The sequence below is a fragment of the Camelina sativa genome, chromosome 17, assembly GCF_030686135.1.
Source record: "Camelina sativa cultivar CO46 ecotype springtype chromosome 17, ASM3068613v1".
Taxonomy (NCBI): Eukaryota; Viridiplantae; Streptophyta; class Magnoliopsida; order Brassicales; family Brassicaceae; genus Camelina; species Camelina sativa.
In genome coordinates, this window is record NC_141896.1 from 28,336,791 (window position 1) to 28,360,008 (window position 23,218).

General features: G+C 36.6%; 2 protein-coding genes across 2 annotated transcripts; both read left to right on the forward strand.

Annotated features, from left to right (window-relative positions):
• Positions 1–17,460: 17,460 nt before the first annotated feature.
• On the forward strand, positions 17,461–20,719 carry LOC147924417 (alkaline/neutral invertase CINV1). The gene is made up of 6 exons (XM_087495919.1): positions 17,461–17,839; positions 18,248–18,654; positions 18,743–19,174; positions 19,274–19,464; positions 19,544–19,911; positions 20,240–20,719. Exons 2-6 carry the CDS (start codon positions 18,289–18,291, stop codon positions 20,536–20,538), a joined length of 1,656 nt encoding a protein of 551 aa, XP_087352045.1. The 5' UTR covers positions 17,461–17,839; positions 18,248–18,288; the 3' UTR covers positions 20,539–20,719.
• A 442-nt stretch (positions 20,720–21,161) lies between these two features.
• On the forward strand, positions 21,162–21,764 carry LOC147924418 (uncharacterized). Its single transcript, XM_087496762.1, has one exon. The coding sequence runs from the start codon at positions 21,162–21,164 to the stop codon at positions 21,762–21,764; it is 603 nt and encodes a 200-aa protein (XP_087352888.1).
• The last annotated feature ends 1,454 nt before the right edge of the window (positions 21,765–23,218 follow it).

Genomic DNA, 23,218 nt, shown 5'->3' on the forward strand with positions numbered 1-23,218 from the left:
ATATAACTACATTTGATATTGGTAGGAGAGGAGGAGAGAATGTTTACTATAAGATGGTAATCCAAATTAGATAATGGAGATGAATCTTTAAAAAATAGAACAATGTAATATATATATACATATATATAATACTTTCTAAATTAAAATATAGAATCAAACTCTTACAACACATATATAACAACATTTGATATTGGTGGGAGAGGAGGAGAGAATGATTACTTATAAGATAATAATCCAAATTAGATAAAGGAGATAAATCTTTTAAAATAAGAACAATGTAAAATATATATCATGTAGTCTCTAAAATTAAAATTTAGCATTAACAATTTACAATGATATTTCATTTGTTTTTTACAACCCATACAACAAAAATAAGAAATCAAAAATAACAAAAAAAACGAAAAATGATTTGAGGTATCGTAGAAGAGAATGAGAGAATGTGAAAATGAGATAGTAAAAGAATGTCAATATGAGAGAATGATAAATTGAGAGAATGCTTATTTATATGATAAGAAATGATGAAAGTTACATTTAGAACTATGGAATTACAATAGTAATTTATTGTGTTTGAATAAAATTGAGTGGTAGAATATGATTAATGCATAATTTATTTTATTTTCAGTTATAATTTTATTTTAATGTGTGAGTTAAATGTATTTTGTTTATTGGGTCTTAAATATTGTTTAAAGCAATTACAAAGCAAAAAAAAAAAAATTAGAAAACATTAAATGAAAATCAATTAATAAGGAGAGACCAAAACCTTACTTTTATATATATGATATATTGCTTTAAACTTTGAAATGAGAAATATATTATAAACAATACTTTACATGAGAAATATTTTAATTTAGCCAACCAAAATATGAATATAAGTTTAGCCAACCAAAATAAATAAAAAATATTAAAATTTAACCAAAAATATTTTCTCTTCAAAGATAAATAAGTTAGTAGGAGGCATGAATTAATGTATAATTATTGGATAGGAGTTACATTTGAGTTAAATGGAGTTACATGTCTTTAATTATAAATAAATATTTAAATTTTTTATAACCTAAAATAAAAGGAACACCAAGTGGCTGAATCAAAATTCACATGATTTGGTTGTTTGTTGATATAAACTCAACACTTAAACATAATATTTCAAAATAAAAAATATTACTTTTTAAGTGACAAACTAAATTAGTTTCTTATAAAATTATATGAATTCTTCAATCTCAATAATTTTTAAAATCCCAAGGATAACTTCTATTTTTTTGGTTTTCACTCATCAATTTAATTTATAGTGCTAGATTTCATACTAATAGTTTCATCTTTAGAGAATTTAGTGAAATGATATTTTTAAAATTATATTTTATTTTTATATTTAAGTTCCAGTTGAATATGTTTTGTTTTTTGGATCATTTTTTATTTTGATTAAAGACACAAAAAAAAACCAATTGTTTAATTATGTTCTTTTTGTTTTCAAAAACCTCAAATCATAAATATATATATATATATATATATTGATCTCTGCAGATTTATCAATTGGATTACAAAACAAAATAGTCTTTATAAATGGATAATTATATTGATCTTTAAATATTAAATTTGTGACAACCCGTTCCGCGGACCCACTAGCCCACCGCTAGCTGCCCCAACGGACCGTCCGTGGACCCTGCTAGCCCACTGCTAGTCGTCCCAACGGACCCCAAGCTGGCCCTGCAGGGCATCGATCCTAACCCATCACTGTGGATATCCCAATCCACCAGTAGGTTATTGGTGCGCCTGAAACAACCCGACCCTTTTTTTTAAATTAAAAACAATATATATAATTAAGCATCTCATACTACTTAATTAACCAACCCAAACCACAACTCAACATTAAACCAGCAATAACATTAAGCACAGCGGAAACATACCAATAATACAAAACCAACAACATCATCAATACAATAACATTCCTAACCTTTCTATCCGGCAACCTAACATAACACTAACCAAGGTTCCAACAACATAACCAACAAATCCAATAACACACAAACGAGACCCTAGATCATCCTCCTCCTCATTGCCATGATTCCACGTCACAAACCTGCACACCACAAACAACAATTGAGATGCGTAAGTATTATCACAAATACTTAGTGAGGCAATCCTCCCATCTACTGGGCTATACACACAAGCAACTGAGAAACCAATGCTTAACAAATAACAACCAAACACAAACAAACCAGGAAAATCATGAAACAAGCAACTTGGTGTCGACCGACACCAGAGAGATGTCGATCGACACTGGCCAAACATGGTGTCGACCGACACCTAACTGGTGTCGATCGACACTCCCTTCGCAAACGCGAACTGCACAAATCCGAACGACGAACCTCCGTTTCCAATCATCTCCAATCCGTTCCAACCTCACCCAAAACCTTCAGGAACCTATAAGAACCATAACACAACCACCACAAGCAAGAACAACACCACCAATCAAGCAAGAACAACACCACAAAGCACCACCAATCAAGCAAGAACAACAAAGGATTCTCAGGCTTAGATAAGCCATGGTCATGCACTCACCTTATCAACTGATTATAACAACGAATACAACCAGTTGAGACTCTCCTAACGTCTGAAACAGCCCAGCAACGCCCTACAACAAGCCACACAACCAAAAACGACTTATAGCAAAACTGGACAGAAACATCAGAAAAGAACAGTCTCAAAGCCGAATCCCTAAAATAAAAACCAACCGTTAACTATCAAATCGCTCCGGTGAAAAGCTACCCCTAGACGTCAAGACGCTTCCCACAAATTTTCAGCACGATCAGGCACCACGCAAGACCACGATCTCAGTTACAATCTCCGATGGTCCCAACTCGCGTCTGAGAAAACGTGTCTCACGAAACTGCCAATAACTCATCGACTTTAAATCCAAATCTACTTCTGTAAAAAAGCGAATGCCGATGAAAGACTTGGGAATAAACCTACCAAATTTCATTACCTCTGAGAATGATTTGATATGCCGAAATTGTTTCCTCCCAAACCCTAACGATTCTGATCTTTCCCCTTCAATCTCCTTCACACCACAATAGGTTCTCTCCTCTCTCTCTATCTCTGCAAACGGCGACCAGACACCCTAAAATCCTTAATTTGTCGCTTCTCCACTTATATACTTGGTTTAGATAACTAAACCAAACCAACCAAACCAAAATCGCGAATTAAAACAAACCCGACAAACCCAGAAATAGTGGTGTCGATCGATGCCACAAGGGTATCGATCGATACTCACACCAAAACAACAAATATTGGTTCGCGGATGTTACAATTCTCCCCCACCAATAAGGATTCGTCCTCTAATCCCGCAACACCGTCCATCCGTCAAGGACCTCCATGCCACCGTCAACACGGCCCGCACGTCCTCCGACCAGACTGAACACCGTCAGCCAAGGTTTCCCGTGCAACTGTCGCAACAGCCCGCACACCTCCGACTGAACCACGAGGTCTCCCTCTAGTCAATATACTCACATCAAAGACACTATTTGCTCACAACTCAGTGCTTCCCCCGTCCGTGGTCGCAACCAACGAATCATGCCGGCTCGCTATCAGGCCAACCACCTTAAGCTACGGCATCCAGGAAGTCACTCACACACACACTCCCCCCGCTCTCAGGTTGCAACCTTCGAGTCATACCGGCTCACTGCCAGGCCACAGCCTACAGCTATGGTATCCAGGGAGTCTCACACGCCCACTCCCCCCGCTCTCGGGTCGCAACCCTCGAGACATACCGGCTCACTGCCGAGCCACGGCTCACAGCTACGCTATCCAGGGAGTCTCAAATATCCCGCTCTTGGGTCGTCACCCTAAAGCGCGCTCTCGGATCGTCATCCAAAGCAGACATACCACTCCCACTCTCTGGCCACAAAGTCCATCGAGCTATCGGTATCACATGAGTTGGGCCCACACAATCTTGAGCAAACAAGTCTGATGTCAACGAGTATCTCCCGACTAGATCTACCTCAACACTTTCCATTTCTAGAAACTTCTACTTTTAGAAACTTTCCTCTTTTAGCATTGCGCCTTCACGAAAACTCATAATCCGAACACCACCATGACCACCACCTGGTCACCCTGGAACACCCTACCCTCAAGGTATTTCCATACACTTTTCAAAAATAGAAAAGCTCTGACTCCTATAACACTTTCCATTTATAATGACATTCTATTTATGGAAACTTTCCATTTGTAGCAACCCTCTATTTATGGAAACTTTCCATTTATAGAATTTCCGAGCTATTTCTTTTCCACTAGTTTCACAATCCCAAAACCAAAGAACTCCAACTTTTATTAGAACCTCAAATGCAATAATCGTTTACAACTCCAAATGAAAATACATCATGAACGAAAGAAAACAAAAGCTAAAACTAAGCGCCGGAATGGACACCCGGTCCTCCCTTCGGCTGCACCGCAACCTCCATCATCTGCCTCCTCTTAGGACAGAAACGCCTGATATGCCCTTCCTCCCCGCAATGATAACACACTCGACGGTACTCCTGCGAATCACCTCCCCTGGGCCCGCTTGCCGACACGTGATCCATGCTCCCGCGCCCAAAACCTCCCTGGCCACCTTGGTTTGCCACTGTCGTCTCTTCCCGCCTCCTCTTACGCCTTTGCTCCGACTGCCTATCCTTGCTTGGAATGCCCTGCTCCAATGTCTTCTCGGTCTGAGCCACTGAACTGACCACCACCAACTGTGACCTCAAGTCATCCTCTATCCCAGCTGCAACCTCAACCAGCTCCGCTCTCGTAGCATAGCTCCTCACTCTGCACCGAGTCCTCAAATCATCCCGCAGAGCCAACAAAAACCTCCGCACCTAAGCCGACTCTGGCTCCCATGCCCGGCCTGCATACCCCACAAGCCGACTGAACTCTGCATCCAGCTCCCGCACTGTACGGTCCCCCTGAGTCAACTCCAAGAATCGTGCCTCCATACGATCAAGAGCCTCCTGAGGAAAATACTTGGAGTTAAACTCCCTCACAAAATCCCCCCCAAGACATACCCCGCTGAACCCTCCGTGCTGTCACCAACCTCCACCACACACGTGCATCTCCTGACAAGTAAAACACTGCCAGATCCACCCTGTAATGGTCGGGACACCTAAGCGAAAGGAAAATATCTTCCATCCGCTCTCTCCACTCATCTGCTACACTCGGATCGGTACTTTCTGAGAAATACCCTGCTCCCACATGCCGCATCTGCTCCATCATCCTCACATACTGAGCATCCACTACCTCGGCCCCCAGCTGCACACCTACCTGCAAACCCACCACAGGCTGCACCGCTGGAACCTGCCCACCACCCACTGGCGGCACTACTGGATCCTGCCCACCAACCACTGGCGGCACTACTGGATCCTGCCCACCAACCACTGGCGGCACAACTGCTGGAAGTCGCTGCAAAACCTGAGCTAGCAAGTACATCAAGACATCCTCCCTGCCTAGAGCACCTCCTGCTGCAACCCCCACACCCGGGGCAACACCGTGACCAACAACGTCACCCAAACCAGCCTGGTCTCCAGATACTCTAGGATGAACCTGTGACTCCACCACCTCCTCACTGGCCATGCTCTGGGCTACACTCACACTGGCCTCAGGAACCTGACCTCGTCCCCGACCACGACCACGACCACGCCCACGACCACGACCACGACCGCCACCAACAGCACCCTCTCTAGCCATCTGCACTACCCAGAACAGAAGGCTAAGCACACAATTCAAAAACCGCACATAGAGTACACATCTTACCGTGGAATCTCATTGAAGGCTCGAAGAGGATGATACTAGGACTCAATACCGCAAACAAATTTACTAACTACTCATAATCAATTCCATCACACAACATCATGCATCAAGCAAAAGGAAAATAATTCACCCAATTAAATTCCTAACCGCTCTAACCATCCATTTAACCATCCTAGAACCGTAAAGGCTCTGATACCAAAATGAAACAACCCGACCCTTTTTTTTAATTAAAAACAATATATATAATTAAGCATCCCATACTACTTAATTAACTAACCCAAACCACAACTCAACATTAAACCAGCAATAACATTAAGCACAGCGGAAACATACGAATAATACAAAACCAACAACATCATCAATACAATAACATTCCTAACCTTTCTATCCGGCAACCTAACATAACACTAACCAAGGTTCCAACAACATAACCAACAAATCCAATAACACACAAACGAGACCCTAGATCATCCTCCTCCTCATTGCCATGATTCCACGTCACAAACCTGCACACCACAAACAACAATTGAGATGCGTAAGTATTATCACAAATACTTAGTGAGGCAATCCTCCCATCTACTGGGCTATACACACAAGCAACTGAGAAACCAATGCTTAACAAATAACAACCAAACACAAACAAACCAGGAAAATCATGAAACAAGCAACTTGGTGTCGACCGACACCAGAGAGGTGTCGATCGACACTGGCCAAACATGGTGTCGACCGACACCTAACTGGTGTCGACCGACACTCCCTTCGCAAACGCGAACTGCACGAATCCAAACGACGAACCTCCGTTTCCAATCATCTCCAATCCGTTCCAACCTCACCCAAAACCTTCAGGAACCTATAAGAACCATAACACAACCACCACAAGCAAGAACAACACCACTAACACCACCAATCAAGCAAGAACAACACCACAAAGCACCACCAATCAAGCAAGAACAACAAAGGATTCTCAGGCTTAGATAAGCCATGGTCATGCAATCACCTTATCAACTGATTATAACAACGAATACAACCAGTTGAGACTCTCCTAACGTCTGAAACAGCCCAGCAACGCCCTACAACAAGCCACACAACCAAAAACGACTTATAGCAAAACTGGACAGAAACATCAGAAAAGAACAGTCTCAAAGCCGAATCCCTAAAATAAAAACCAACCGTTAACTATCAAATCGCTCCGGTGAAAAGCTACCCCTAGACGTCACTAAGCTTCCCACAAATATTTAGCACGATCAGGCACCACACGAGACCACGATCTCAGTTACAATCTCCGATGGTCCCAACTCGCGTCTGAGAAAACGTGTCTTACGAAACTGCCAATAACTCATGGAGTTTAAATCCAAATCTACTTCTGTAAAAAGGCGAATGACAATGAAAGACTTGGGAATAAACCTACCAAATTTCATTACCTTTGAGAACGATTTGATATACCGAAATTGTTTCCTCCCAAACCCTAACGATTCTGATCTTTCTCCTTTAATCTCCTTCACACCACAATAGGCTCTCTCCTCTCTCTCTATCTATGCAAACGGCGACCAGACACCCTAAAACCCTTAATTTGTCGCTTCTCCACTTATATACTCGGTTTAGATAACTAAACCAAACCAACCAAACCAAAATCGCGAATTAAAACAAACCCGACGAACCCAGAAATAGTGGTGTTGATCGATGCCACAAGGGTATCGATCGATACTCACACCAAAACAACAAAAATTGGTTCGCGGATGTTACAGCGCCAGGCGTTCCTCGAACTCTGGTCCTCACCCTTTAACAACCTTCCCACAGGACAAGTTGTCACCAATTGATCTGCAGGTCAATTGGTGACAACTTGTCCTGTGGGAAGGTTGTTAAAGGGTGAGGACTAGGGTTCGAGGAATGCCTGGCGCACCAATAACCTACTGGTGGATTGGGATATCCACAGTGATGGGTTAGGATCGATGCTCTGCAGGGCCAGCTTGGGGTCCGTTGGGACGACTAGCAGTGGGCTAGCAGGGTCCACGGACGGTCCGTTGGGGCAGCTAGCGGTGGGCTAGTGGGGTCTGCGGGACGGGTTGTCACAATATTGATCTTTATAAATTATTAGAAATGATACATGAATATGTGAGATAACCAGAGACATAATAGATAATTACATATGGATCATTTCAACTTTATGATCTTATGGTGTGGTGAATATTGTAAGGAAGTATGAAAATAATAACTTATAAGATGTTAATATAAAATAGAAAATGGAGATAAACATTTTAAAAGATTAAAATAAATATATAAGATATACATATCATATAAACTCTAAAACTAAGCTTTTACATTAATATTTGATTTGAATTTTTATAACCCAACATAACAAAAAAAAATACAAAACAAAACAAAACAAAAAAGAGATTTAAGAGTAGTGGAAGAAGATGAGAGGATGAAAGAGTGATAGACTAAGAGAATAAGATAATGAGTATTTATAGGAAGAGAAATGATGAAAAATTACATTTAGAAAAATAAGAGTTACAATTCTAATTTATTGTTTTGTTTTAATACAATTGATTAATACAACTTAGTGGAGAAATAAAGTTAATGCATAATTTATAGGGAGAATTTATAGGGATGATTTCAGTTTTATATTATGTGAGTTAAATGTGAAAATTAATTGTTTTTAATTTGTTTTTTAATATAAATATTTTTTTTTGTTAAAATTGCATTACCAAGTGGATCAATAAAGAGAGAGTGAAACCTTACTTTTATATATATGACTTGCAAGTTGCTCGATTCTCTACCTTATTATTTATTTATTATCTTTTTTTTTGTGGGAGTCCATATGTTTTTTTTTTTGTCAATCATTGGGCTACAACTGGCCGGCCTATTAGCCAAATTCCTACATTCGTAGGAGCCGGGATTCGATCCCAGATGTGATGGTGCCTTCTACAAATGGACTTACCTCCTGCCACTGTACTAAGATCACTTCACTGCCTGATGTTTTATTAGTGGACTTATGTACATTAGAGTTTATGTTCTTGTGGCCAAATGGTTCAAATCTATATTAACATTTTTAAAGTAGAGTTATATCATTTTAGTTATATTAATTTTAAATTTTATTTACAAACTTAACCTCTAAAATAATTGCACAAATAAACCATAACTAATATATGAGAACAAAATCGATTGGCCAAATATAGTATGGTAAGAGTTCTTTTCATTACGTATATATACATCGAATATCATCAACTACTAACTAAGGAAAATTTCGAAATCAAATGTATTTTTGGGTAGACTGTTATAAAAAAAATCGAGAAAATATAGCTAATAGAAACTAATTAATATACATCTATAATAGTATTTTTGCAGCAGTTTTTGCTCAAAAAATATTTTTTGGTTTACATTTAATGCATTGATTTTAATATTAGTTACCAAAAATTTCAAAATTAATTATAGGTAAGATTTTAAAAAATAAGGAAATCTTTCTATCTCATTCAAACATAAATATATGATTCCCTTTCATTTATATTTGAATTTATATTTAAATTATCTTGAATTATTCTACAGTGCATTTAGTTAATAAAAATTGTGATTTTTTACTGCATATGAGGTAATACAAATTACTCAATAGATGAATAAAATAATACGAGTACAATATCCCACATCACCTAAAAAAATTGGGCAATAGTTCAGAGTCATACTATAAAAGAGACAAAAATAATTCATAATACAATTGAGTAGGAAACTTGATTTATTATAAAGATTTTTAAAAAGTTAAATATTATAAATATTTAAAACTTTTAAAAAGTTAAATATTATAAGTATTTATATTTTATAAAAATTAGAAATATTATAAATATTTACATATTTTAGAAAGTTAAACTTTCTAAAATGTTAAAAATATGAATAATATTTAAACGTTTATGAAGTTTCAAATATTATAAATACTAGGTTTTGAACCCACGCTACGCGTGGGTTTATTTGATATATTTTGATGAACTTATATATGATTGATGATCTTTGATGAAATATTATTTTATAAAAATTTTAATTAGTATTAAGGAAGAAAATAAATTTCAGATACACAAGTTTGAAAAATATAAAAATCAGTTGTGTTATAAAATCAAATCTGATAAAACAAAAATCATGAATTTAACTCGACATCCTGGTGAGACGGATCAAACTGGTGACCTTACATATCCTAAACCATTTCTTTGACCACCAGAAAAATGAAACAATTTTATAATCATGAATTTATCTCGTTTTCATATTTAATTGATTGCTACCACCTATGTTTTCATATTTTTTATTCAATGTTTTCTTATTTTTCATATTCTTTCTTGTCATTTTCATTGTCAAATTTTATGATAATTGTCATCGTTACTTTTACCGTCAGGTTCTTCGATATATTCTTCTTCTTCTTCTTTGTCAACTTCTTCACATTCTTCCACTGAAAAATCTTTTTTTTAGACTACCACACAACTTATTAACCCATAAAACTCCAAAACCAAAATCATTTATTTTCTCATAAAATTTGTGCAATTCATAAAAACCAGAATAGTCAACACATGCACCCAATTATTGATAATTTCATCCATATACTTATTCGGTTTTAGATCCACACATATTGAAACTTCTCAAACCAAAATCCTTGTACATATTTCTTTTATTTATATAGATTTTACTTTTACTTTTTTTTTCTAAAACATCTTAATAATATAGATTACTACTATATTTCCATAAATGTTAATTAGTTAAATATCTCGTTCTTATTGGTTGTTTTAAAGCCTATATGGACACCTTTAGGAGTTTATAGCTTCAACTTTTTATTAGTATAGGTATAATATTTTAAAATTTCTATGGAGGATAAGTAATTGTAATATTTTAAAATATTCTGTGAAGTTTAAATATTTTTAATATTTGAACCTTTTAAAAGTTTCAATATTTATAATAGTTTAAACTTTTTAAATTTATAAATTATAATTCTCTTAAAACCTTTTAAAAGCTAGAAATTTTTAAAATTTACAAAATTATAATATTTTGAAACCTTTCTAAAGCTAAGACTTTTAGAAATTTTAATATTTATAATATTTTAAACTTTTAAAAGGTTTTGAAATATAATATTTGAACCTTTTAAAAAGTTTCAATATTTATAATATTTTAAACTATTAAAATTTTTAAAATTATAATATTTAAAATCTTTTTAAAAGTTAAGAACTTTTAAAAAGTTTCAATATCTATAATATTTAAACTTTTTAAATTTTTAAATATTATAATATTTTTTTGAAACATTTTAAAGTTTTAATTTGATCAAATAAAAAACTGGATCAAACCGAATAAAACTTTTAAACTTGGATGCCTGATAAATCAAGCTTTCCTGCTCATTCGTGGTTAGAAGCATATTTATCTTATTTATACTGGTTCTGAACCATTGTCTAAAAAACTTCTAGCCGATGTGGAACCAAAGGGTACTTGAGATTTTCGCCACTGAGAGATCGCCTTTCGACAATTCACAATCTTATCTATAAAAAGGAATTGAACCCTGGTCTAACCCCCCATCCCATCCCGAGGTAATCGCTTCCATTAGTCCCGTCTTACCAATCCAATGACGGTCAAACATAAAACTCTGTTTCCCCCGCGGCCTTTTAGCGCCAATAGTAACCACAAGCGGTTTGTGATCAGAGGCTATCATTGGCAAATACTATGTAACCGTGTCTGGGAACAGCTCATGCCAATCCTCATTCCCTAAAGCCCTGTCCAACCTACAACGTATAGGTTTTTTATCACGCCAATCCCTCCAAGATAAACAATCCCCAAGATACGGGAACTCCAAAAAACCACAATCCTGAATCATTCCATTGAAAGCAAGAAAAGATGAAGGATGACGTAGTTTTCCTCCAAGCAAGAAAAAATTTAATTTTTTTTGGCAAAAATATTGTCTTGCGGTGTACTGCAGGTTAAAATCTAGTTATTATAAGAGAACCATTATAATTTTACACCATCAATAGTTCTTTTATTTTTTTTGAAGGGAAAGATTATTTCTATTTTGGGCTGTAATGAAACTTACAAAATATCAAAAATAAAAAAGTGAATTCCACGATACATAGAAGAAACACAAATAGCTCTGGTCCCCTTCACTCTTCAGATGTGTTCAACTTCCAGGGATAATATTGTCATTTCTCCTCTCCAAAAATGCCTAGTTCTGTAAGCATGGATAGAAATGCCTAAATTCAAAGATTTTACCCAACAATAACCCCAAAATAGTATGTACAAAATACAAAGGTGTTCTTGAACATCTTGCTTCTTCCAATCCGAAAAAGACTCGTGACAATAGTTTTTGTTTTAGAGTTTGGGCCTCGGTCCATTAGTCCATAATCTACTCCTTTAGTTGAAACAGACATAGATGCCATTTGCATAAATGGTAATCGTGTTGTGAATGCGTTATTTTTGAAACAATTAGGTGGATTCACTTTTCTTGAAGTTTCACTAATGGTAGTGTAGGAATGGATACCTTCACTCGAAAGGTTTGTGATTTCGCGACAGAGTTTTATTACCATATTTTGTTTTAGTACTTATATGATATCATTTACATAATAAGCCAAATCTTTTTGTATAATTAAAAAACGAATTGTTTCGTTTCGTATGGATGATAAACAAAGACGCAAACGCCAAAGAAATGGTCATAAATCATAATATTATGTGTCTGTTTATGATATATTTGTTCTACAAAAACGATGAAGATAAGTCGACACGCATTAGTTTACATTTTATATTTGACAAAGATAAAATTAATCATAAACTCGTTTTAGGGTCATTTTCGCATAAAATGGCTACTCAAGAAGACCAACTTAACTTATAGGAGGATTAGATTATATTATAGTTTATGTATAAAATAATATTTGATGGACCGGCTGGATTAGGTGCACGTGATTGTAATTACAAAATTAATTCGCACCATTCACGCCACATTAATATACATTTTTTTTTGTCAACCCATTATGAATATGAATATATACAATCATACATATTTGTGATCACGCCAATTACAAAATTTCAATGCGGTGATGCGTGCCAACGGCGAGTGTCACGACTCACGACTAGTTTTTTCTATATATATAGTAGCGTATATTATTTATTAATTTAATATCTCTATACATGTTTTCTTTTTGTGAAAAAAACATATATACGATTTAATTAATTATCTCTAATCTTTTTATTTCTAGATTCAGAACGGGATTTATAGTGGACAGGTCGATTCTTACATGTACCAACTTGTTTCTAATATTTGAATATTATAATAACCATATAATGATTAATATTTTACATATATGATATATCATCAAATACGTAAGACCGATTGTATACTAAGTAAACTGTATGATATAGAAATCGAAACGGGCTGACAAAATATTAGGGGATAAGACCAGTGGCAAACATGATATGATAAATGCTTAGATAGTGTGGGTACTACCGTTTCATTCTAAGAAAAATAATATTTAATTTCATTTTATATGTATATATGTTGGTATAAAACCGTGATATAAAATAAAATTTACAATGTGACAAAAAGAAGAAAAAAACAAACTAATTTATCTACTTATTAGTCGTCGGGCAACAACCCAACATACTTGGTTCCTACCACAAGAAACACGTTTTGATCAAGTTGTTATTTTCCCACCTTTTTCAAAGAAACCAGAAATAGGTTCGAACTTACCATAGAGAAAGTAAAAAAGAAGTTTGACAAAACTTTTGTCCAAAAATAAAATAAAAAAACCAAATAAGTTTGACAAAAAAAAAAAAAAAAGAAGGTATTAAGGTTTTGGATAAGATACTAACTGAACAAACTAATATTCTCATTAATTTGTAAATGTGAGGTTACACTTGTTTATATACAAAGTTAGGATTAAGTAAAAGGAAGCTTAATCCTACATAAACTATATAATAGATATAAACCAGATAATTGAATTCGGTTTACTATTCTAATACACCTCCCTCAAGTCTCTGAAACTAAACTACTAAACTATGTGAAGGATGAAAGAGACTTGATATAGACATGCGTCCAAGAAGAGAGTAGAAAGGACCCGGCTGGAGAGCTTTCATCAAGATGTCAGCATGTTGATTTGCACTGGAAACGTGAAAGAGCTTCAAGAACCCGTTCTTCATCTGATCTCTAACGGTATGACAGTCAATTTCGATGTGTTTCGTCCTCTCATGAAACACGGGGTTGGTGGTGATGTCAATAGCCGACTTGTTATCACAAAACAACTTCGTAGGTGAAGTGACAGTAACCCTCAAATCTTTGAGCAACTGATTCAACCACAAAAGTTCACAAGTGGCAAGAGCCATGCTGCGATATTCGGACTCTGTACTGCTATGACTAGTAACCTGCTGTTTCTTAGACTTCCAACTAATCAAGCTTTTTCCCAGATAAACACAAAAGCCAGAGATAGACCTTCTAGTTTCAGGACTATTACCCCAATCCGCATTAGAAAAAACATTAAGGCAAGGTTCCGAGTTAGCAGCATAATAAAGTCCTTGACCAGGGTTACCTTTGAGATAGTGGCAAATCTGGTATGCTGCTTGGAGATGCACATCCGCAGGACAAGAGAGAAACTGACTTAAGTTGTTGACAGCAAATGTGATGTCTGGCCGAGTGATGGTGAGATAAAGCAGTCCCCCAATGAGCTCTCTGTAAGATGTAGCACGAGCAGAGTCAAGGGGAGTACCCATGTCCTTTGTAAAATGTACACTGGGATTCATAGGAACACTGCAAGGTTTGCAAGCCAACAACCCTGTTGAAGCCAAGATATCGAGAGCATATTTTCTTTGACAAACAGAGATACCACTGCTATTACGAGCAATTTCTAATCCCAAGAAAAACTTAGGAGCTCCCATATCTTTAATCTTGAAAGCAGCATGCAAGATAGTCTTAACCTCCTGTAAATCATTGTCATTGTTAGAAGCTATCATGATGTCATCAACGTATATCAAGAGAGCAATAAACCGTGTTCCTCGTTGTTTGACAAACAGAGTGTTGTCACCAGGACACTGAGTGAAACTGGCTCTGAGGATTACTCCAGAAAAACAGTGGTACCATTGGCGAGAAGCCTGCTTTAAACCATAGAGAGATTTATGGAGCCGACAAACTGCATTAGGAGGAAGTTGTGTACCACCCGGAAAAGTATAGCCTTGAGGAAAACTCATGTAGATCTCCTCGTCTAAGCTTCCATGAAGGAAAGCATTAGTCACATCCATCTGTGTTAGGGTCCATCTATGTATAGCTGCTAAACCCAAAATAAGTTTAACACTAGTAAGCTTAGCAACAGGAGAAAACGTATCAATGTAATCACAATAAACATAAAGACAAAATAAAAATAATAGCTGCAACCACCGATTTGGCGATTTGTAGTTGGTAAAACAAAAGACAGGTGATGTTTCTTTGCACATTAATATAGTTGGTAAGACAAAAGACATGATATGTTCTTTTTACTATAGCTAGATAATATATAGAGAACATGAAAACCCATAATTTTGGCTGCGGCATTTTCATATAAGACTTACGGATTGATCGAGTACTTTTTATCATGAAAGAATAGCTGTTTTGCTTTGCATTATCTTTTGTCCAATCACTACAACTAAATTATGGAAAAAGAGAGAAATTATGTCAAATAAAATACCAAATGGTAAAGCCTCTGGGCTACAAAGTATTCGGCAATGGCCATTGATATAATTCACGAGATCATTTTTTTTTTTGTCAACCATTGGGTCACAACTGGTCGGTCCATTAACCAAATTCATACATTCGTAGAAACCAGGACTCGATCCCGAATGTGATGATGTCTTCTACAATTGGACTTACCTCGTGCCACTGCACTAAGGTCACTTCACATCATTTTTTTTGTCAAAAGGTTTTCATTAAGTTATGAGATCACATATTTATTAACTTAATTATTAATATTTATATAGATATTGAACATAAATACCTTTTCTTTTTATACAGATAACTTACTTCTTTTTTTCTGCTTATTTATTATTAAGGGTTTTAGTTTGGTCTTTTATTTTTTTCTGGATTATTCTATGAATTGATGAAATGTTTGTCAATATGAAAAAGGAACACGAGGAACATATGGTTAACAGCTTAAAACACTAATTGTTTAGTCATCGACGTGTACTGCATTTTTTTGGTAGCTTTTCTTCCACGATATGTTATCCTAAATGCTAACCACCTTATAATTTATATCATTTTCCTACTACAAGATATCTATTTTAGCTAAATCATCTATTCCACGATATGTTATCCCTAAGTTACAAGTATCTTATAATATATATTTTTAACCACTACTGAGTAGCTATTTAGCCAATCATACCTCGAAATGAATATTTCCATTTGATATAGCCATCTAGGCATTTGATATAGCCATCTAGGCAACTTACCTCAAACTATAATTACATCATAGTACATGCGGATACTAAAATCCGATGTGTTAATTTTCGTAATTGTGGAAAGAGATCGGAATTGGAACTTTCATTGATAAGCAAAAGGTTGAAGTCAAATTATATGAAATTAGATAAAATTAAATAGAATCAATCAACAAAATACAAAATTAAATAGAATTGGAACTTTCATTGATAAGCAAAAGGTTGAAGTCAAATTATATGAAATTAGATAAAATTAAATAGATGATGTTGTGTCAACTGAATTTCAATTCGGAAAATAAAATGTTGTGGCTAGTATATTTGTGAGAGAAGCTTGCCCAAATTTGTTGTTAGGCTTAGAATCTCTGTTTTTATTATGCAGAAATTTACATTGTTACTAAATTATCCTATTGTAATGAAAATTGTTAATTTGTCTGAAGAGACTGAGCATTATTTAGAACTAAGTTTTAATTTGCTATCATATTATGAATGATGATTTTTGTGAAGACACGCAGTTATAACTCTCTGTCACTTGCAAACACGATGAACAACACTTTTTACGAGTAACAAATACGTGATAAACTGACCACAGTAAAATTCTCATATTTCGTTATGAAAAAAGATAATATCAGACGATGACTCCACGTATGCATGTCTATCCCATTGCTGGCATTGCATATTATACTAATAAAAAATTAACCAAAAAAATAAAATAAAACCCCATTTCCTCGAAATTCTTATGTAATAGTCACCTTAATATTATTATATTGACTCAATATTTGGTCTACATTAATTATATGTTCCCCATAAAATAGTTAGCAAAATCCGGCTCGGATATATGTAGGTCCAAGTCCAACGCCTTTAAGTATTTTTTATCCACCTAAAATTTTATTTCTTCATCCTGTAAAGTCCACGTTTCCAAATATATAAAAAGTACTGTACAACTTTTCACAAAAAAAAAAACCAGTTCTTCAATCTTTTAGCCGGAAAATACAAATAATTAAATGTTTTAATGGATCAAAATTTTATAAATTAAAGGAAGAAGTAAAATATACACTAGTTTTGACATTGGAACTTGGGACTACCTCGAATAAACCCTAACAACTTGGAGAGATAAAATTAAATATTTAGAGAGGTTGTCAAAATTTCTTTCTATTTAATAAAAAAAACAAATCGCAGTAAATAATATTAGTAGTATTTAATTTAATACCTAGTAAATGTACTGTCCACCTAACACTAACAAGTTTGGTGTATCGGTCAAGTTTATATTGTCCCAAAGAGAAAAAAAGAAACGGGAAACCGATAAATCAAGTTTTCGTAGAGAAAAAACAAACGCCAAATCAGACGAAGCAGGTCAGATCAGCTACAAACGTCGTCGTTTAGTCCACGTAGACTTCACAAGTATACCTTTTTGACCGGATATAACAGGTAAACTTAAATTCTCGTCTTCAATTTACCAGTCACCGTTAAAGCGTTCCGTTTCCTCCGTCGTTATAAATAACAGCTTCTTCCCTCTTACCTTTTTTTTTTCCTTTTTTTCCTTTCTTCTTCCCTTTCTATAAATCTCTCCGTCTCTTCTCCTCATTTCACGACGGAGATCATCTTCTCTTCCTCTTCCTCCTCCGCCTCCACCGCCGCCGCCGACGACTTTTTCAGTTACACTACGCCGGAGGTTTGTCTCTCACTTTTTTTTTTTTTTTTAAGATTTCGTTTGGTAGATTTTAGATCTGTTTTTTTTTTTTTCTTTCTTTTCCTTCGCGAATGATTTAGTTCTGGTCTATGTAGCTTTATTTTAAAGTTTGACTCTTGTTATGGATCTTGATCTGTTTATGTTTTCATTTATACGATTTGGAATAAGATTTAGCTTTTTAAGGCATAGTTTTTATTCGCATAAATCCGTGTAACACATTGCATCTAACAATTTCATGATAAGTTAATTTCGCGTGTTCCAACAACACAACATAACACAACTCGAAGAGTTTAATTATTTATTTTTTTAGGATTAGGGGTTACATCAAGATTTAAAGAGTCAACTAATGTTATAATTTTTTTTTTTTTTTTTTTTTAAAAATTTGATTAGATCTTGGTTTAGAGTGTGATTACGAATTAAAACAACTTGAGATGGAAGGTGTTGGATTAAGAGCTGTGGGTTCACACTGTTCTTTATCTGAGATGGATGATCTTGATCTGACTCGAGCTTTGGATAAACCGAGATTGAAGATTGAGAGGAAGAGATCTTTTGATGAGAGGTCCATGAGTGAGCTCTCGACTGGTTACAGTAGACATGACGGTATGCACGATTCTCCTAGAGGTAGATCGGTGCTTGACACGCCTCTTTCTTCTGCTAGAAACTCTTTTGAGCCTCATCCTATGATGGCTGAGGCTTGGGAGGCTTTGAGGAGATCTATGGTCTTCTTCCGCGGCCAACCCGTTGGTACTCTTGCAGCTGTTGATAATACCACTGACGAGGTCTTGAACTACGATCAGGTAACAATCAAATACAAAGTTTTCATCTTTGATTGGGTAATTCGTTGGATTGGCTAAACAAAGTTTTGATCTTTTGGTTGTTTTGTAGGTGTTTGTGAGGGACTTTGTACCGAGTGCGCTGGCGTTTCTGATGAATGGTGAACCGGATATAGTGAAACACTTCTTGCTTAAGACACTTCAGCTTCAAGGTTGGGAGAAACGTGTGGACAGGTTCAAGCTAGGAGAAGGTGTGATGCCTGCTAGCTTTAAGGTGCTTCACGATCCTATCAGAGAAACGGATAACATTGTTGCAGATTTTGGTGAAAGCGCCATTGGACGTGTGGCTCCTGTAGATTCAGGGTTCTGGTGGATTATCCTTCTCCGTGCTTACACCAAATCTACTGGAGATTTGACTCTCTCTGAGACACCAGAATGTCAAAAGGGAATGAAACTGATCCTGTCTTTGTGCTTGGCTGAAGGGTTTGACACATTCCCCACGCTGCTTTGTGCTGATGGATGCTCCATGATTGATCGGAGAATGGTAACTAAGGACATCTTTGATCAATCTTAGATCGCATTAATATATTTATGATTGGTTATCAAAATTTGATTTTTTTTTGGTCTGGTTTTGAATTTGAAGGGTGTTTATGGGTATCCAATTGAGATCCAAGCATTGTTCTTCATGGCTCTGAGATCTGCCTTGTCGATGTTAAAGCCGGACGGAGATGGCAGAGAGTGCATTGAGAAGATCGTTAAGAGACTTCACGCCTTGAGCTTCCATATGCGCAGTTACTTCTGGCTCGATCACCAGAACCTCAATGATATTTACAGGTATACTATATATGCTTTAGATGATATATATACATCCTCAAAAGTTGAGTAAAAGCTCATACAAAATTTTTCTATAAAGGTTCAAAACAGAGGAATACTCGCACACAGCGGTGAACAAGTTCAATGTGATGCCGGATTCCATACCGGAGTGGGTTTTCGACTTCATGCCTCTTCGGGGAGGCTACTTTGTGGGGAACGTAGGACCTGCCCATATGGATTTCAGGTGGTTTGCACTGGGCAATTGTGTTTCCATACTCTCTTCATTGGCCACTCCAGATCAATCCATGGCCATTATGGACCTCCTTGAGCACCGTTGGGCAGAGCTTGTAGGTGAGATGCCCCTCAAGATTTGTTATCCATGCCTCGAGGGCCACGAGTGGCGCATCGTCACTGGCTGTGACCCCAAGAACACACGATGGAGCTACCACAATGGTGGATCTTGGCCAGGTCTATTTTCTTTCCTTTGATTTCAGTTTTGCATAAGACATTTCATATCTCGCTTGTTCGGTTTTCATTTCAGTTTTACATAACATTTGTCCGGTTTTTATTTCATTATTTTTGTTTCGAGGTATTTCAGTTCGGTTCAACTTTTATGTCCTACGACTGCTTTTTTTTTTTTTTTTTTTTTTTTTTTTTTTTTTTTTTCTGATTAGATTTGTGGCAACCCTTTGATATATTTTGTTTTGAAATGTTGGATATATTGATTGTAATTTTCAATACAATCCGAATAGTTGATTCTGACCGCCTTTTTTGTGTTTCTTTGCTCAATGTGCAGTTCTGCTTTGGCAGCTAACGGCAGCGTGCATTAAGACAGGGAGACCGCAGATCGCAAGACGCGCGGTTGACCTCATAGAATCGCGTCTTCACAGAGACTGCTGGCCGGAGTATTACGACGGTAAGCTCGGAAGGTACGTTGGAAAACAGGCAAGGAAATACCAAACTTGGTCTATCGCAGGTTACTTAGTGGCTAAAATGTTGCTAGAAGACCCTTCACACATTGGTATGATCTCTCTTGAAGAAGACAAACTCATGAAACCTGTTATCAAGCGATCTGCGTCTTGGCCGCAACTCTGAAAACCGGTTTTTGATCCGGTCCTATATTTGCCACGATATGATTTTTTGTTGTTGTTGTTGTTGTTGTTGTTTGTATGATAATGTTATTGGAAACTTGTGCGGGGGACATAGACTTTATTGATTGCTTTCTTCCTTGCCTTGCAAGTAAGAAAAAAGAAATGGGAAAAGCTCGTTTGCCGTTTTTTTTTTTATCAACATTACACTTTTTATTTTATTTTTCATTTTGTGCTGTTGCAATTGACAATTAAGCATAGTGACTGACAATAGTGTGGCGATCGCAACATCTGTCAATTCGCTGAATGGCCGAGTATAATTGGTGTTATAGACGATAAGTTTCTATTTTGTGCGGGTTATTTTCGTATATACTTTTTCTGGTTGTTCTCTTTGTAAGCCAAGTTCAGCTTAATACAGTATGTTTTAAGAAACTATTTTTTCTGTCCCAACTAAAAATTGTTATTGTTGATATCAGTGTAAACATTCAATCTATAGGCTAACTTTTTTTTTCTTTTCCGGTAACAATAGACAAGTTAAAAAAAATCTCTCCGGATATAATTTTTCTCATGGAGACAAAGAATGCTGATGACTTTGTTCTAAAAAAACTGCAAAACCTAAACTACTGAGCAATGAAACTTGTTTCACCTCACTCTCCGGGAGGGGGTGGACTAGCCATGCTTTGGCACCAACATCTAGAGGTCGAGATACTACAAGTCTGCACCAACTATATAGACAACTACATAAAGGCAGAAGGTAAATCCTTTTTTGCCACATTTGTGTATGGAGAACCTGATAAATCAAAGAGAAAGGCTATATGGGATCAAATCTCTACCTTTGGAAAAACCAGAGAAGAACCATGGTACCTCACTTGGGATTTTAATGATATGATTGATTCAAGAGAAAAGCAAGGTGGACCTATCAGAGCAGAGGGATCCTTCATTGATATGCGCACTTTCATGTCAGAGTGTGACCTCTTTGATATTCAACACGCGGGGAATTTTCTATCATGGCGAGGCAAAAGACACGATCACTTAGTTCTTTGTCGGTTGGATAGAGCTATGTCAAATAACTCGTGGGCAAAAGCATATCCTTCAGGACGTGCTGAATATTTAAATTTCGAAAGCTCCGATCATAGGCCACTAGTGACTTACTTTAGCCTGCACTATAGAAGGAAAAAGGGTGTATTTCGATATGACAGAAGGTTAAGGCAAAACAAAGAAGTAAACAACTAATCCAGAACCAATGGAAACCGGAAGAACCTGAGGAAGTCGAAGTAAAGATCAATCGCTGCCAGAAAGCCATCATCCGATGGTCAAAAAAGCACCACCAGAATAGTCAACAACAAATTGTGATGGCACAGAAAAAGCTGGAAGAACTCATGACTAGTCAAGAATCAAGCCCAATGCAGTTGGCTCTAATAAATGATGAACTTGAACAGGCGTACAAGGCCGAAGAAGAGTTCTGGAAGCAACGCAGCAGGCAATTGTGGCTTACACTGGGAGATAGAAACATGGGATACTTCCACGCCATTACAAAAGGAAGAAAGACTGTGAATAAGTTTTTGGTGTTAGAGGATGATAAGGGACATGCTAGGTATGAAGAAAAGCGAATCCTAGACACCATCACGGAGTACTACCACAACCTCTTTAAGTCTATTGGAACCGGGAACAATACAACTGTTGAGGAAGCCATAAATCACCGAATCTCAGAGGAAACTAATGTAGAGTTAATCACCATACCTTTGCCGGAGGAAATTAGAGCAGCATGCTTTTCTATCCACCCGGACAAAGCACCAGGCTCAGATGGTTTCTCAGCCAGTTTCTTCCAATCAAACTGGAGCACAGTAGGTCCTCAGATCATATCAGAAATCCAAAACTTCTTTAGCTCGGGTATCCTGCCAGATAATATCAATAACACTCATATTAGATTGATACCAAAGATAAAGAGTCCTAAGAAGATGGCTGAATACAGACCAATAGCCCTATGCACAGTCTACTATAAGATCATATCTAAAATCATTACCAAAAGGCTACAACCCATCCTGCATACAATGGTTGCAGAGAACCAATCCACCTTTGTTCCCCAACGAGCGATATCTGACAATGTCCTCATTACGCATGAAGTCCTCCACTCCTCAACTGCAAAACAAAGATGCTACATGGTTGTGAAAACAGACATGAGTAAAACATATGATAGAATCGAATGGCAATTCATCAACGCAGTACTCGAAAGGATGGGTTTTCATGAGATTTGGATCAACTGGACTATGCAATGCGTCACAACTGTAAGATACTCTTACCTGGTGAATGGCTCTGCTCAAGGAATGGTGCTTCCCCGAGAGGAATACGACAGGGAGATCCACTCTCCTCGTATCTATTCATTCTCTGCAGTGAAGTATTGACAGGACTTTGCCAAAAAGCACAGAGAGAAAACAAACTCACAGGCATAAAGGTTGGAAAACAGAGCCCGAGAATCAACCACTTACTTTTTGCTATGACACTATGTTCTTCTGCAAGACCGATGAACTTAAATGCCAAACGCTGTTGCAAATCCTCCAACAGTATGAAGAAGCATCAGGGCAGAAGATCAATGCCGATAAATCGGCCATAACTTTCTCTGCAAAAACCCCAAGGGAGACAAAAGAGCGAATTAAAACACAACTGGGCATCCAGAAGGAAGGTGGTGT